Source organism: Lipotes vexillifer, unplaced genomic scaffold (assembly GCF_000442215.2).
Source record: "Lipotes vexillifer unplaced genomic scaffold, Lipotes_vexillifer_v1.1 scaffold751, whole genome shotgun sequence".
NCBI classification, from domain to species: Eukaryota; Metazoa; Chordata; class Mammalia; order Artiodactyla; family Lipotidae; genus Lipotes; species Lipotes vexillifer.
Genome location: NW_006799727.1, coordinates 143,358 through 160,404, shown reverse-complemented (window position 1 = coordinate 160,404; position 17,047 = coordinate 143,358). Strand labels below are relative to the sequence as shown.

Here is a 17,047-nt window from a genome sequence, read left to right as displayed (position 1 = left end):
ATTACAGATGGGGAAACCAAGGCTTAAGGAACTTGTCTAAGGTCTCAGTAGCAGAGTAAGAATTCAAACTCAGGACATTCTGACTATGCTGTTGCAATTACACCTTGTCTGCAGCTTTACACCACTTTCTCCCAGGAAATTTGTTCTTGGTATCAATTTGATTAATCAACATGTGTGGAGCACATACTGTGAGTTTCTTGAGTGCTCATTCAACCTCTTGTTCATTCCATCCCCAATCGCCACCCCCATTCTAGTCTTCCAACGTAGGTCCAAGAAGCGCTTGAATTGGCAGGGCTTTGGGCAAAAGGTTTTCACTAATAATTCAAATCACATTCAGAGCCTTTTTGAAAGCTACCCGAGAATTCTAAAAGACAATATTTTCTGCGCTCTTGGTTTTGTTGGGACACCTATGAGTCAGAGAACCATCTAGGAAGTTGTTAATAAAACATGTCATTATTTCCTCATCTCCTTCCAGAATAGTACTTTAGAAGGAGAAAACCTGAAGTAGCAATTCGGGTTTTGCTTCGTGAATTACACCAGCATGAAAGTAAAATTAATTGATCTGCTTCTTTTCTGCAAAACAGCAGCAACACATTCCTGTGTACGGTTATTTAATGCTAGAATGCAGTACTACAGTTTGAGTGATCACATTCTTCAGGCTCTTTATCTAAAATGTTCTTTCAGCAATGAAGAAAATGCATCCCTTTTATTATTCTTGTGAAGTATCCATTGATTCTACATAGGCAATCTATCTACCCAACCAATCTACCTATATACCTAATCATCTCAATCTGGGCCTGCCTTCTAGGAACTCACACCCCAGGAGAAAGACCAAGATATAAAAGTTTAAGAGCATGAGATTTAATAAAAGAAACATCAGGGCTTCCCTGGTGGCGCAGTGGTTGAGAGTCCGCCTGCCGATGCAGGGGATACGGGTTCGTGTCCCGGTCTGGGAGGATCCCACATGCCGTGGAGCGGCTGGGCCCGTGAGCCATGGCCGCTGAGCCTGCTCGTCCGGAGCCTGTGCTCCACAATGGGAGAGGCCACAACAGTGAGAGGCCCACATACCGCAAAAAAAAAAAAAAAAAAAGAAACATCAGACCAATAGATAAGTGGTTTGTGAAATCTACAGCTATGGCTAAGTCTAGCAATAAAAGGCAGGGGTCTGTACTTACAGGTGAAGAACTGTGACCAACAGACCAGTAAGAGAGTTAAAGAGTTAGAGATGCTGGAGCCCAGGATGAACAGACCGGGAAAGCTGGTCTGTTTAAGCAGAATTTTAGTGGTTGTTGAAATGACTCAAGATACGCTAATTGTATGAACCAAAAATACCCCCTTGTGTTGTTAACCTAAGGCTCAAAGGTATGAAGGACGGGACAGAGGTCTTGAGTCCTCCCTTTATATCCACAGAGGGAATTTCATGGTCAAGAATGAGTCAAACTTGACTGTGTAAGGGCATCAGCTAAAAGACTTTCCCAGTCTCTATACTGCATGCACATTACTCAGTCTTTCCTTTATTCATCCAATAAACATGTGGAGATCCATCTGTGGGCTAGGTATCATGCTAGATACTAAGGATACAAAGTTGAAAAAGAGATAACCCCTTCCTTCAAGGATGGAGTCCCAAGTATCATCAGGGAAACACTTCTGAATGATAAATATGAGTTCATCAGCAGGCAAGGCAAGAAGAGCATTCAGAGGGGCACATGACAGGTTAAGGCAGTCTTTTAGAGCACAGGACGATTGGAACAGGGACATATAAGTAATGTGGCTGGCTGGAATCTGGGGAGATGAGTACCCAAGATGGAACCCTAGTGAATCCCAGCATTTAAGAGGTAAAGTAGGGAACTATCAAACAGTAGAAAGGTCAGTAATGTTAAAACGCATGTTAGAGAAGCCAAGAGAATAAGGTATCAAGACAATGGATAGTAGCAAATGCTGCCTAAGTGTCAAGTCATATAAAGATGGAAAGGGCCCACTGAATTTGCAGGTAGGATGTGACTTACACCATGGTGGGAATATATGGAAATTAAGCCGACTTAGCATCATGTTGAAGAAATCACTATGCCCTTTGAGTCCATGGAAGAACTTACCTAGGAGAGCAGAAAGGTCAAGGAAAGTTGTGTCTCCAACCAGAGTTATTTTAAGGACCAAGACATCTGAATCCAACAGGACGTTTAATCTATTTGAAGAGAGCCTCAAAAGAGCCAAGATGAAGAAGCATTAAGGCCAAAGAGAAAAATCAGACTGATTTAGCACTGAGTACAAATACTGATGATTGCCCCATTTCCTCATGTGTCAATGTCCCACTATAATGGTTGGTAGACAATAATCCATCCCATAAAAATGTTTCTATAATTCTCTTGCTCAAATGGATGTTATGGCAGAAAACGTTTCCTTGTATAGAAGAATTTCGAAGGTCCTAAATTTCCCCCAAAGGGATTCTGACCATGCTGTTTAAACAAAGTTATTCATGGTGAATACTAGAAATAGGTTGATAACATAAAGTTATCCCCTTAAAGAAATCTTCCAGTGTAAACTCCTTGCTGTTCTAAGCTTGCAAGCTTTACAAACGCCACTGCTTAAATAAAGAATAAAAACAGAGGAATGTTCCCCCCTCCTCCGTGTCTCCCCCTCAGTTCCAAATTCACAAAATTGACTTGCAGCAACATTGGTGTTCCAGAGAAAATGACATGCAGGATCTGAGTACAATCAGGCAGAGAAAACCCATCAGGCTTCATTCTACCAAAAAAATGCCAGGATAGCATTTCTGGACAAGATGGGATGTCAGGGTGTTTTCTGTGGCAATTACAGATCTTCTTCAGAAACTGCTAGGTAATCACTCTGAGAAGTGAAATTTTCATTTTAAAATGAGCAAAAGAACCAACAGGTATCATTAAAATATGTATTTACATCATTATATTCACATCAGTTATCAAAATAGTATTTATACTTTAAAGAGTGGACTTGAGTCAGACGGTACTGTGTCAATTCAAGTGTTGTGTTTCTAGCAATTTATTGCTAAGAGTCTTCCTCCATGAAACAAGGCAGCTGTTTAGACATTTCTCCTATTGTAGCAGCATGTGTGAAGTTCCGCTTCAGTAACCCATCTGTCCATCAATGAAAGGGCATCCCTTAAATGTTGAAGGCCAATAGTTAGTTAGCATCTTTTTTTTTTAATATACTGGACCACAATTCATAAAAACAAGGGATGGTTCTTCCCACTACCCAAGAACCCCCAGAATACCAAGACAAATACATGTTCCACGAGTCAATCAGAAAGGTCAGTTTAAACTGTATGTTTAAGGCACAAACATTTCACACGGGACTTTCTAGGTAATAAAGGAAGACATAATATAATTAACTTACATCCTATTAAGTTTCTGTTCTCTTTATTTCCAAGATAAGTTGATTAAAATTATTAATTACCAGAACTTGTGACCCAGAAGTAGCTCTGTACTGTAGTGAAATACACTTAAACTCTTACAGTTAATAATGCACCCAGAGTTTCATTCAAAAAAAAATTAGCCAACAATAAGACTTTTCATGACTGTAGCAAGTTGTTGCTTTCTGGTTTTCTATGCACCTATTCCACATAACCTCGTTTTTGGTATCACAATGTACTGAGGGCTAAGCAAAAGAGGGGCTAAGGGAGAAGCACACAGTGCTTGCTAGATTATCCAGTTCAAGTATATGATACTTAAAATAGTATCCTTTTCCTAGATATGAATTTTTATTCACATTTGCAAATACATTCTTCAGTAAGTTCTAAAATCTTCCCTTTAAAAAAGTGAAGGTATGTGGAAAAAGAACCTATTTAAACATACTGTTTTAATGAAGTGGTATCTGATGGTCCTCTGGCCAGGTATTTATTTAGGAACCACCGCTTACAACTCCAACTGGTATTCCAAAGGGAGTAATTAAAAAAAAGAAAAAAAAATACAACTAATACAATTTCTCTTACTCTTCACTTTTTTTATTACTCAAAAGTCAAATACGTTATTTTTAAATTATTCGTCCTCAATTTTGATTTAATGTACCATCATTTTCCCAAGATATGAAATTTCAGAATCTCTTTGGAATACTAATTTCATGTTTCTAGGTTTAACAAAACTGCTGAAATTTTAAATTCCACTCTATTTCCCTGAATTCTCAAGACAGTTGCTGATGTAAATTTTAATATAAAATATTTAGTCACAAAATAGTATTGCTTTTTGTATGCACATAGTTGTAAGATTACTTTGCTTTTGTCAATAAAAACTATTCCATCTTTCATAAAACTCTAAACAAATTAAGAACTGTGATGGAGAACAAAAATTACACATGGTAAAACAGGTACCAGCACAACGTTAGGTTATATTACATCAAAAAAGTTTTTAATGGTCCCAAATATATATACTCAACAACTAAGCATACACTCAGGAGAAAAAAAAAATCAAAAACAAAATGAACCAAAAAAAATTATGACACAAATGACCACATCTAGAATTCCACTCAATCTTTAATCAAGTAGGGACAAATCCCCACTTAAAAAAAAAAAATCTGCAGTTTGAAGGGCAAAGGGAACAGATAAAAAAGAGGAAACTTCATATTCGCCCCTCCCCCAAAGAGGTTTTTCCAAACCTGCTGTAGCTTGACTAAAATGTTCAGAATGTACGATTTTAAAGGCAGGTCTCTTTATACAAAGAAACTGCTGGCATTCTTAACTAGTGAAGAATTGGGGCAGAAAAGCCTATTCTTCTGAGTCTCAAACATGGTCCGAGAAAGCATATTCTGATTGTAGCAACTGACCAGTCAATCCAGAGTTCCACTTACAAAACCCCTGCCCTGTTGGCTTTTCGTTTTCATTTCCTTCCCTGAGAAAAGGGCAATGTGTGGTCCAAGCTTAGACCTCGAAGGTGTAAGTCTTCCCCCTAAATGTATAATTATCCCCTCCTCCTGCTCCACTGAATTGGCACTTGATGAGCAGAAGTCAAGTGTGCGAGCTGAGCTGTGTCAGTCATTCACAAGAGGCCACTGCTTTGTTATAGATTTGTAGTGGGGAGGGGTAGGGAACCAGTTTTCTCAACAGGTACTGATCACAGGCAGTTGCCATTATGACTCAAACTTTGCTTTCTTTGACAAAGGGAGCGTGTCTTCCTTGTCTTCGTCCTCATCATCATCCTCATCATCATCAGGATAATCTACCAGACCCACGAGGCCTCCCTGTTTGGAAATAAGGATTATTTTAAGAAAACACTACACTTTCAAATACATATATCTTAAGTCTGGTAAAGGATATACCCCCACCCCAATATACTAACTGGTTATTTCTGGGAGGCGAGATTGTATGCAGCTGAAATTCATTACATATTTCCCAAGTTTTCCATGATAAAATTTTAAGCAGTTTATGATCCTTGCAAAACACCCAGTAGATAAACACTAATTACTGAATTTAAAATTCAAAACTTAAGTTTTAAGACTTCATGCATTAAAAAAATTTTCTTTAACAGAGTCTAAACAGCATCAAAATTAAAACCACAGAAAATAAACAGACCACTAGAAATGAGGGTAGACAGACTATCAGAGGCTAGGAAAGTGATTCTGCCCTGTCCCTTCCTCATCATTTCATCCAGGCTTCTTCCTTTTAGCCCTGCTCCTTCACCAGAAACCACTGTAGCTCACTTTAGTCTTGATGTAGATCAATGAATCCCAAATGTCAGTCTGTTAACTGCTAGTCCAGGGAAACATAAGGCAGCCAAAAGAATTGTTTTTTTCTGAGATTATGTCTTTCCTACATTTTTGGTGGTAAAATTGTGATCCTTCCTAAAGGAAATGTTAGTGATAGTAGACAGTTAATTCTTTTTTATAAACCTTGCTTGACAAAATTAAGTTAGGAGTGTCCAGATATTTAGATTATATTCTTCCTATGAAGTCTTTATCTGGGTATTAATTGGGAAAGCTGATAAAAGTAAAAAATAATTTAAATTTCTGTAAATGTTTTGACACATACAAATGTGAACTTAAGGTGCTAAAATGCAAACAACCAAAATAAGAATATATTCAAACTTCTGAATTGGTCATAAAAACTTTCAGAAATTTCTCAACTGCTGGTGGGAGAATTATTCCCTAGTTCACAAATGTTAAAATCAGTTCCAAAGGACAGTAACCAAAGGGACTACTAGTCACAACAATTTTATTGTTGGGAAAGCTTAAATTAGGTAGGTCTGGGAGTCAAAAACATACCTTGGTAGTAATAGCTGCCGTCTGAGATGTGTTTTTAGGGATGGATCCAGGAGAGCCTGGAGATCCTGGGGATCCAGGTGAGCCTGGAGAACCAGGCAGATTTGTTGCAGGTGACTGGCTGGAGAGGGTAGTCTTTGTTCCACTAGAGAGGGAAAGCTTGAAACTTGGGCTCTGCCGACCAGAAAGATTCGTTTTCAGAAGCACCTCCTTTTCCTCACTTTCTTTTACTAAAAATGAGAATACTGTCAATAATTGTCACCCATACTCATCTTTTTACAAACCTCCAAGTGAGGTGGCACTAAAAACACAATTAACTAGCTTACTCCTTTGCCAGAAAGTGACACTGAAATTCAGTTTATGAACAAAGCTTAGCAAAATACTAAGCATCCTTATCCACAGGACTTTACTACTGAGAAGGAAGGAGACCTTCAGTATTATAGTCAGTGTTCCTACCCTTCTGAAATATCTCACTCAAGACAAATTAGGAAAATTTAGTCTATACCTTCACAACAGAGCTATTAAATTCACACTCTATAAAGCAAGAGTCTTTTAATATCTGTTGTGACACAAAGTAGATACTAATCATTCTGTCAAGAAAAAAAGGATAAACCTAGAGTGAGAAAGCCTTCAATTTTTCCTTGCCCATCTTTTCAACATACATTTCTTCCTCTCCATGAATTTACTTATTGGATCCATAATGTCATCATCATTCTTAGTTTTTTCAGATGGAGACACGACAGCTTCTCCATCTTCCATGTCATCTTCGTCTGCGTTGAACCACATCTCCTCTTCATCTTCTAGTGTTCTGGCGTCTCTTCGATATCTATGATTCCTCAAAATGGAACGCATACTATGAGTAAAGAGAAGAAAGTAGAATTAATAGACTCATATAAAGACTTTCATCTTCAAATGTTATCCCAAATTACAGTCTTAATAGATAAATGGAATAATACAGATTTATACACACAGAGGTGGGGGAAAAAAAACAGATTTTACCTAGCATATAACAAAAAACTACACTCCACCATATCTAGTGTTAAGTAGTGGAATCAAAATTCCCATTATCAAAATTGTACTGTTACAGATCAGTTATTAAACTTGCTAACACTACGAATTAACAAGTCTTAATGTATGGATTTTAAAATATACCACAAGTATGTGAACTCAGGTATTTAGAAAAAAATGTACACAATTGCATTAAAATAATTTGTAACCTTAAAGCAAAGCAAATACAATAATATTCTGATTTTACTTTGGCCACAAAAGTAGCCTTATTGCCATATCAGTGTTTTGCTTTTTTTCTTTTGCATTATCTAACTTGATATATGCCTGAGAAAAGTCTACAAATCATACTGATACCCACCCTAACACCGTCAGGAAAACATTTACATTGACCATTAGAGAAAACTACAACCTCCATCTGCTTATTTCCCCCTCTGCAGCCAAGCTAAATAATAAACAAGCAAAAAAGAGCTACCATCATAAACTTGTCACTGAATGAATAGGTTCAAATATGTGGTAATCTACCTGTCAAGTTTGGGATTATCTTGCCTTTCTCTTTGTTGTTCAAATCTCAGTTTCAATCCTTTAAATGTTTGTACATAATCTACATCTTCCAATGCTTTCCAGTAATTTTCAATTACATGAGCAGTTAATGATTTTATATCTTCCTATAAAAAAGAATTATAATAAAAAATGATAGGAAAAATTAGCAAAATATGAGGCTTAATTGTAGTGAACTCATAAACCTGCCCAAAATGGTTTAATTTCATAAAATTATTATCCAATCTTAGGGACAAACAAATGCAAATGGGCATAACAAATACTGGCTACTTCAATAGCCCCCGACTTTTGGTGTACCTCAGAATTATCCATGGCTCTTTCCAAAGTAAATGCTCAGGTCCTACCCTAGATGATTCTCATTCAGTAAGTCTGGGGTGGTGCCTAGGCATATATATTTAAAATCACACTACAGAAAAGTGCTAGAGATGGATGGCAGTGATGATTGCACAACAATGTGAATACACTTAACGCCAGTGAACTGTACACTTTAAAAAATGGTTAAAAGGGCAAATTTTGTTATGTTTATTTGACCGAAATTTAAAAAAAGCATGCCACAGATAATTCTGAGACACACCAGTGTTTGAGAACTACCAGCCTACTATATCATTAAAGAATGAAATTTGCTCTTTAGAGACATATGGAGGAATGTCAAGAAAAATTCAAAAAACCTCAAAGTTAAAAACAAACAAAAAACACATCTGAATACTTATGTCAACTATAATTTTACTTTCTTAAAATGACTACCGTGACAGTGTTAAATCAGTTTTCAAACTATCCTGAGATAGTTTGAAACTAGCTGCTGAGAGAGATTATTTTGGTTTTCGTTAGTTCAAATTGAATCTCTCATAAGCTTTTGGTAACACTGGTTTTCTTTCAAAAATTCTCTCCAAATATAATAATCTCAAATAAGCCAAAATACCAACAATGCATATTTGATTTGCTCAAACAAAACCAAAATTCTAACTAAAAAGTATAGAACCTACCACTCTAATAAATTCAAACATTTCTATTATGGCAGAGTTCATCAGATTGTAGCGGGATCCATTGTTGAGAAATGCTTTGACTACTGGTTCAAACAAAAAACTTTTCATTATATAGCGGTTGTAAAACTCGTCTTTTAATCCAATAATCTTTCTCTTAAAACGAAGAGCACCTGAAACACAGAGGCATTGTTGTTCAAATTACATACCATATCTTCATATTTTAGAATTACAAAAAAACCTGTTAAATAAACATAGTTCTTCATGCAGTAATAAGTTACTGCTTCCAGAAGTATGAACCTAAAGATAAGGATTACAAAAAGGTTATCAGAAAAATGTATTCTAAAAGCAGTGTATGTCACCATAGAACACAAGTCTTAGAGAGTCAGAAGAATTCTGGAAATAAGTTACTGATTACCAAAATGTACTTTACATCTGAAATTAGAGCTAAGCTAGGGCTAATAAATGAATTAACCTTTCATACTACTTAAGATGAGAAAATTCCAAATATATCCTTTTGTATATACCTTCAAAACAATAGAAAAAAACATTGTTTTATTAGGGCAATCCACGCTATAATTTGATCTTCCTTATTTTTGGACACTCTTATCAGGGTTAATGGTGTTTACATTGATTTGTTTTTGGATGTGTTTGTAGAAATGCCATAAACCCACAGAAATCTGCATGAACCAAAATTTGCCTTCCCAGAGTTTAGGAATCAATTTAGAGGATGTTTTTAAAATGTGGTCCTCTATGCTTACTGCAGCGAGTATGCTTTTTATTTTTTTCCCCTAGTTTTCCTTTTTACAATTAATTAGGCTTTAACTTACAGATTAAAAGGTATATTTACATCTTGAGGTATGGGGAGTTACTTAAGTCACCATTCGTCAAGATCCAAATATACTCAGACAGCTAGACTTCAACAAAGCCCTCTTTACCTAAATGGAATTATCAGTAAGTTAATGCCCCAGTTATTGTAAACAGTTCAAAAAAGCATACTCACTTCATGCAGTCACATCGTCTTCGGTTGGCAAGATTAAATATTGTGTTTGTATTTTGGTTTCTTTGGAGATCATGGAAGTGGCTCGTTAAATTGCCAATTTGTTATTAATCAAGTCCTTCATGAGCAGGTAGCCAGGCAACCATGCTGACACGGTTTCTGGGTAGGAAGGCAGAGGAGTAAAGCAGCTCAATTTTTCTTTAGTTGGCAGAAAAGAGGTCCACAAGTGAATGCCCAATTAGGTACAGTTGATTATAAACTGCCTTAACAATCCAACTTATTTAACAGTGTCTCTGACTAAAGAGACACTCTGGGCAGGGAGTTCAAAATAGTTTAGAGTAATTGCATTTTATTTTTTAAACTACTGAGTATTTTCAAATACATAAGCATGGTGAAATAAGACATTTTAAACAATAAGCATCATCTTTCTTTGTGATAAGTCAAAGCCTAATAAGGGTTTATTTTCCCAAAACAATGATTTGAGAGCTTGTTTTTGTTTGTTTTTTGTTTTTTTATGTTACTTGACAAAGGAACTTAGGCAGTTCCACTTGTTAGAATAGAAATCAATACTTTAGAGCTCATGCTAATAGGCCAAATTTTAAGCTTTTAGTAACTAAGGCAAGTGCTGTTATTTTAAAAATTGTTACTCCAACTTTGCAGGCTTTGTGAAGACTTGTGTCCTACCATAACACACACTAATTGAACCCTGTGGTCTGCATGCAGTTCCCGGGTAAGTGAAAAGAAAACTCCCTTCCTAGAACTCACTAAGACCAGAGTATGCAGCTGGCACCACTGCCATCTCCTCACGAGAAGTTTTGTTCAGAAACTGCCAAGGTAGATAGAAGGTAATTCTAATGGGCTTTTTTTTGTTTTGCTTCTCATTTGCCCTCATTTATTTATATCAAGAATTGTGTCATTTCCACCCAAACCTCTCCCCAAAAAGAATGAAAAATGCATGAAAAATGTCCAAACACTATTCTTGCTGTTGAATAAAGTTACTTTCAAAAATTTACCAGTGAGTTCTAATGAAGTCAAGTTGCTTGAAGGAGATTAGAGAAAGCTTTTGCGATAGGTCAAGTTAGCACAAGTGTAGGATTTTCAATGTAAAAGTGCACTCTGCTTCCACTCACATCTCTAACCTTTATTAACATGCCAGGAATCTCTTATGCTTAGTTTCAATCATCTCTAAAACAAATAATAAATCTTTACCTTACACAACATGACATTTTATGTAAGTCTGAAACTTTTTGCTGCATATGTAACTAATGATAGCTGAAAAAAAGCATCTACCACAAAATTTTTCTCTACTTCATTCTTCTTATAGATTTCCATATTTTAAAAAACAGCCAGACAACATATAGGTATGAACTAAAAAGCTACAATTTAAGATCCAAGAATCTGGTAAAGGCCAAGACTGATAAAACTGTGTGTCTGTGTGTTTATAGACATACATATCTAACCTATAAAGACTAAATAGGATTGCTGTTCTCACAGACTTGATTACGTCGTCTTTAAATATGATACAAGTATAATAATTAAGAACCAGCAGGTATAAAAAATTCAAAGTCCCTAAACTGTGTACATTTAACCAATCTTTTGTCTTTACAAGTGGACATCTAAATCTACTTATAAAATCTCCCTTAAAAAAAGAAACTATACTTAATATTTTAATGTACTCTTTCCTAAGACTGAATAGATAGTAAATCTCTGCAAATTTATGCTTAGTTCTTTTAGAAATCCTTGATAAAAACTCCTACTGTATAGCCAGTCCTAAAGAGTGCATTCCTAATGACTGGCATCTTCTTTCAGAAGCTACTCCTTCTCAATCCTGGGAAGAAAGCCAAACTGAGAATCATCTGAGAAAGAGTAAGGTTTAATTAATGATAACCTAACTTAGTTTGGAAAATATTAAAATAATAAAACATAACTAAGATTTTTGCTAGCATGCTTAATTTCCTACAATATAAACTCATTAATTTGTCATGATTCTCTTCATAGTTCTCACTGAACTGTGAGAAATTTTCTTTGCAATACTGTAAGCAAAATGAGATGGACTAAAGAAAAGGCCTTTCCCTTTTCTGCCACTCGCCCACTAGGCTCATGTGTTCTACCTATACCAAGCCTCTAACACCACACTTTCACATTTGTTCATCTTAATTGTGTATTCAACCAAGAATTTCACACTCTCCCATGATTAAGACACAACTTACTTTACTTCTTTTTGCAAGATTTTCCTGATCTGCCTCATTCAGGGAGAATAAATCATTTCCACTACACATCCAAACACACCTCGATATAGTGCTTTTGATGTTGTTTTGGTATTTACAGACTATCTCCTCCTAATGAACTCTGAGCCACTTGACAACTGACTTCAGGTCAATCACCTTTTTCCTAATACTAGGTATGCATCATACTTCATCAAATGTAAGATACCACTAATCGCAAAAAAACCTTCCTTTCTACTACTAAGAAAACAAAACAAAGAAAAAAAGCTACCAATCATAATGACATGCCATTAATTTTAAGACTCACCTTGATTTGAGATGATAAATGCATATCTTAGAATCAATAAAACATGGTAGTAGGTGTTAAATTTATTGAAATAAAACTGATTAATTTTTTAATTTATTCAGTTTTCCCATTCTGTCCCATCTGCTCAAACTCCCTTTCCTACACTCAAACAAAACCTTCTATGTTGACATGCAAGAACAAATCAAAGAAGTGCTCATTATTAACTTCCTCTCAACCTGCTTTGGGACTCTCACTTTTGCTATGATAGGTTTATAAGGAAAATGAATATGAGTTTAAGAGCCCTTTATATGCACTATTCCTTTAGGCTGAAAAGCATCTGACCACATGTATTCTCAGTTCATACTGCAGTGTGTACACCAGACTGAAAAACGAATTCAACTATAACAACTGTCACCCTAATAGGTTTCCTTCTAAGAAAAATTCATTAAACTTTCTATTTTGAATGCCATTTTAAAGATAAAATATTGACAGAATAAATCAATGTCAGAAATATCCTTATAAACAATGTTTTCATAATTTAAGGATATTTTAAAAGTCAATTAAGCAAAACATTTTTTTGGCTGCACTGCACAGCTTGTGGAATCTCAGTTCCCCAACCAGGTAATGAACTCAGGCCCTCGGCAGTGAAAGCGCAGAGTCCTAACCACTGACTGAGGACAGCCAGGGAATTCCCAAGCAAAATGATTTAAAATGAAGTAAAAAAAGACAGCAAAAATGGATGTATATGTTCAGGCTTCTAATTACTGGATGATTATGATGCCTTTATACAACAACAAAACCAAACCTACCCATAAAAACCAAAAGGCCAAAAAGAGTTAGTTACCAACAGACATCTCTTATTGAGCTTCTAGGGTACTCTAAAACTGGTGTGCCAACTTACCAAAGAAGGCTGACTGCTACATGATCAAGAATATTCTGGGTTAACCTATTTCTAATTCAGAAACATGTTTTACTTCTGTAAACTAGGGTCTTAAGAATACAGTGAAAGTCAACTTTTGAAAAACATGTATAACTAAGAACAGTCTTGTTGAAAGACTATCTGTTGCTCTACGAGAGGTGACAAACCTTTCCCATAAAGGTCTACAGAATACATATTCTAGGCTTTGTGGGCCACATATGGTCTCTGTAGCTTTTTTTTTGAACAATGCTTTAAAAACACAGAAACTATTTTTCACTTTCCAGGTTGTGCAAAAACAGACCATGGACTGGATATGGCCACAGCTGTGGTTTGTCACCCCTTCTCTAAAATATCTGAGGTAACACAATGTCATATGTCAAATATGTCTCAGTAAAGCTGGGGGAAAAATATCTGTGGAATTAATGAACAGACCATCTGCAGGCATTTGTGCTAGGCATTCTGTAACTTAGAAAAAATGTATTTTGGAAACTCGGTGCTATTAGCTATGTTTTCCAAATTACAAATGTATTCTTCATGACTCAGTGTGAGACTCTGGTCTCACAAGAATGTCCAATGTGTGACTGTCATGCTATATGAAGTCAAAAATAAATAAGGCAAATAAAATGATTTAAGGTGCCATTTTAATAATACTTTAATACATTTTGTAGGTACACGCTAACCCCTTTACTGTATATTGAGAAAGAAGAGTCAGGAAAATCACCTGCTCAAAATGTGGCAAAAGTACATTATCAGTGTAGTTTAGTATTAGAACCTCGGTCTCCTGAAATCAGTGATCTTTTCTTCTCAGGCAATAAGACCGAAAGATAACAATAATAATATACAGACAATAAGTAATTCTACCAGAAGCAACACTTACATAATGCCAAGAAAGCATGCTTCGAGGCCATAAGAACTAACACTCTCCGGAGAATGTCCTTATTAATAATGTAGTTCTTTATGTGGTAGGTATGGTGCTCCACACAAAATGTTAACAATTCCAATACAAGTGCTAACAACTGGGCAGTCTGAAAATCATCTAAACAAAACAAAACAAAACACAATTATATTTAATGGCTTATATTCTTTTCCTCCCCAAATTAAGAATCCGAATTCCAATCAAGTAAAATCCCTTCTATTAACCCAAATATGTTAAAGTTAAGGAAAAGGGAACTAACATTTATTGAATGCCTACCATGTGCCAAGAACTGTGCTTTCCATTTTTTCACATTTAATTTAAATAACTCTGTGAAGAATTAGTGTCACAAGACCCAGGTGTGAAATGTTATTAGTAAGGCAAACTGGGATACAAATCTATTAGATCTGTTTTATTCCAGAGGGCAAGAATGCTCTACCATGTCTTATGTCCCTCAACGGATATACAGATATCACAGGAGGTCCTCCTACCACACATCATCTGGCTTTGATGGAACTACTCTCTCTGCTCCTTTGATTCATGTGCTTTGTGCCTCCTTTTACTACACATAATGAGTCCACGCTGAATTATAATTACTGGCTTATCTTCCTCACCAGGCAGTAAGCCTCCAAAACTATTTTACTCACTGTTTTTATTTCCCCCATTTAACCCCTAAAGATTATATATATATAGCACAGTGCCTTCCACACAATGGGTTCTCAATAAATGTTTGATGAACTGAACATGTGGGTTTGGAAAGAAGCTTCAAGCTTTACCTACTATGAATAAAGTAGACAGGAAAAATTAGTTATCACATTTCCAAGACTTGATTCTAGAGTCATTAAAAAAGGTAAATTTAATGTTTTTTCCAAGTGGTGTCATAAGTTAAATATACTATATTGATAATTCATATGACAAAATAACTTATTCTCAAAGCTTCAATAAGGAATTTACCAGTGAAGAACCTAGAACTATCTTCTAAATCAAACACACACCCACAAAGCTAAAGGAATAAAATGCAGAAATAAATAATCCTACCTTGGAATAATCCTCAATGCAAAGAAAAACTGCTTAATACTAAGCACAAGCTCTGCTCTGTATCTACACACCTGTAGTACAAATAACTTAAAATGAATCTTCTAATAGCTTCTCCTTCTATTTGTTTCATACATGTAAATGCAAACTAAATACAAATATTGCTTTAACAAAAAAAATTGTTTTAAAATTCTGAAAGCAAAAAATTATCTCTAGTATATTCTTTCACAGTTCTAGTACCTCTGATTATAGCACTTTTAAAAGAAATTTTACCTTGAAATTACCTTTTGAAAATATATTAGTAGACCTCTAGGTTAACACCAACTTTTTGAGTTTCAGAATTCAAGAACAAAGAACTTAACTACCAACCTGTATTACCTTACCTTTGCTAGGTTTGTCTTCTGTTGTATTTGCCAGTAAGGGAGCAGTAAGGACATGCATACAGTGCTTGTAGAAGAAACCCAGAAATTCAGTCTTTTCTGTTTTCTAAGGAATCAAAAACACTTCCATGAACTTTAACTGCATTGGTTCCTACCAGCAATAAAAATTATACTAGTATGAAAAAGAGAAAAATGCCTGTAGCTTACATTGGCAGTAGCTAACATGTTTTCTGGGTCAACTAATGTTCGAAGGAGGCCCATGAGCTGGACTGCTCCTCCAAGTTCAGGGTCTGTATCACAAATCATATGTTCTATAATGAGGTTGATGAGCAAAATATCCTGGTGAGAAAAATACACATAGTAAGGATCACTTATTATAGGAGGGAATGGAAAAAGCATATACTATGAGACATGCTACAGCATTATACCTAGCTATGGCTATCTTGTTAACTGCAAACAAAATGAAATGCTTGACTGACTTCTTTAATGGATACAGAGCAGTTTTCCAAAAGTATGATATAGGCACATTACACAAATAATACCAAAAAGAATTTATCTTTAATCAAGGGGATTTATCTTTAAATCCCGATTAAAATAAAAACAGTTTCAGTTTGGTGCTAACAGATCTTTTACACCTCTGGATAACAAAATCTCCCTTCTGAAGAAAGCTAACGGGCTTTAACAGTAAGAATGTTTAGCTAAAATTTATAACATTGTTCTTTCACTGCATTTTTATAGATTCCTTCTATTTATGGCAGATGATAACTGCACCTATTCTCCATTTATGGAAATGATATAAAGTTTCCATTTAAAATAAATTTAAGAAAAAATTAGCTGGTACCTGAATGTCTGAAATTGGGGGAAACAAGATTACGTTATTTAGAGAGCACACAGGAGAACAAATATATTATAGATATTCCAAATGACATACAAAATTGACTTAGTTTTCCTGATGCTCTACTATGACTGGTTTTCCTGGCTGAAGAGGAAAAATTGAGAGGCATTCAGTGAGAAAAATCCCTGCTCTTGCCTATATATGCAATGGTAGGACAGACAGAGAAAATTCAGACATACATGGAAATAACAATCAAGACTGGGAATCAAGAAGACGACTGTGTATGAGTGAAGTACATCAATGTATGTTCAACTAGTGGGTTACAGCGCCAACAAGAATAGCCTTTATTTTACATATATATAGGTTTTCAAGATAGGACTATTTTATAAAAGTAAAATGTGACATAATATTCAACAGTTCAAACTGGCACTTCCTGCACCTACTCTTGACATTATAATTTTGTAAACAACTGTTAAATATAGAAGTTACTAGGCATTCCACTTCATTTTGACATCACAACACATTACGATCTCTTTAAAAAGTCTATTTCCTCATTTTGTAAAAATATGATAGGCTGGAATTCTACATGTATTTTTTTCTAAGAGGTTGTCTTTTTACCCTCTCTGTTTGAGGGCAGAATATCTTAGTTTATTCTTAAGTAAAAAGTTACTTCCAAGATTTTATGA

General features: G+C 35.4%; 1 protein-coding gene across 3 annotated transcripts in view; it reads right to left on the bottom strand.

Moving 5' to 3' along the window:
- Nucleotides 1-3,954: 3,954 nt before the first annotated feature.
- PPP4R3A (protein phosphatase 4 regulatory subunit 3A) overlaps nucleotides 3,955-17,047 on the bottom strand; it is a 41,844-nt gene continuing 28,751 nt past the window's right edge. For all 3 annotated transcript variants that reach the window (XM_007471879.1, XM_007471880.1, XM_007471881.1), the window contains 8 exons: nucleotides 15,734-15,865; nucleotides 15,530-15,632; nucleotides 14,076-14,234; nucleotides 8,772-8,941; nucleotides 7,753-7,895; nucleotides 6,885-7,075; nucleotides 6,226-6,452; nucleotides 3,955-5,205 (listed from right to left, as the gene is read on the bottom strand). In XM_007471879.1, the coding sequence (XP_007471941.1) occupies nucleotides 5,095-5,205; nucleotides 6,226-6,452; nucleotides 6,885-7,075; nucleotides 7,753-7,895; nucleotides 8,772-8,941; nucleotides 14,076-14,234; nucleotides 15,530-15,632; nucleotides 15,734-15,865 (1,236 nt within the window). In that variant the 3' untranslated portion in view covers nucleotides 3,955-5,094. The remainder of the gene's footprint in view (nucleotides 5,206-6,225; nucleotides 6,453-6,884; nucleotides 7,076-7,752; nucleotides 7,896-8,771; nucleotides 8,942-14,075; nucleotides 14,235-15,529; nucleotides 15,633-15,733; nucleotides 15,866-17,047) is intronic.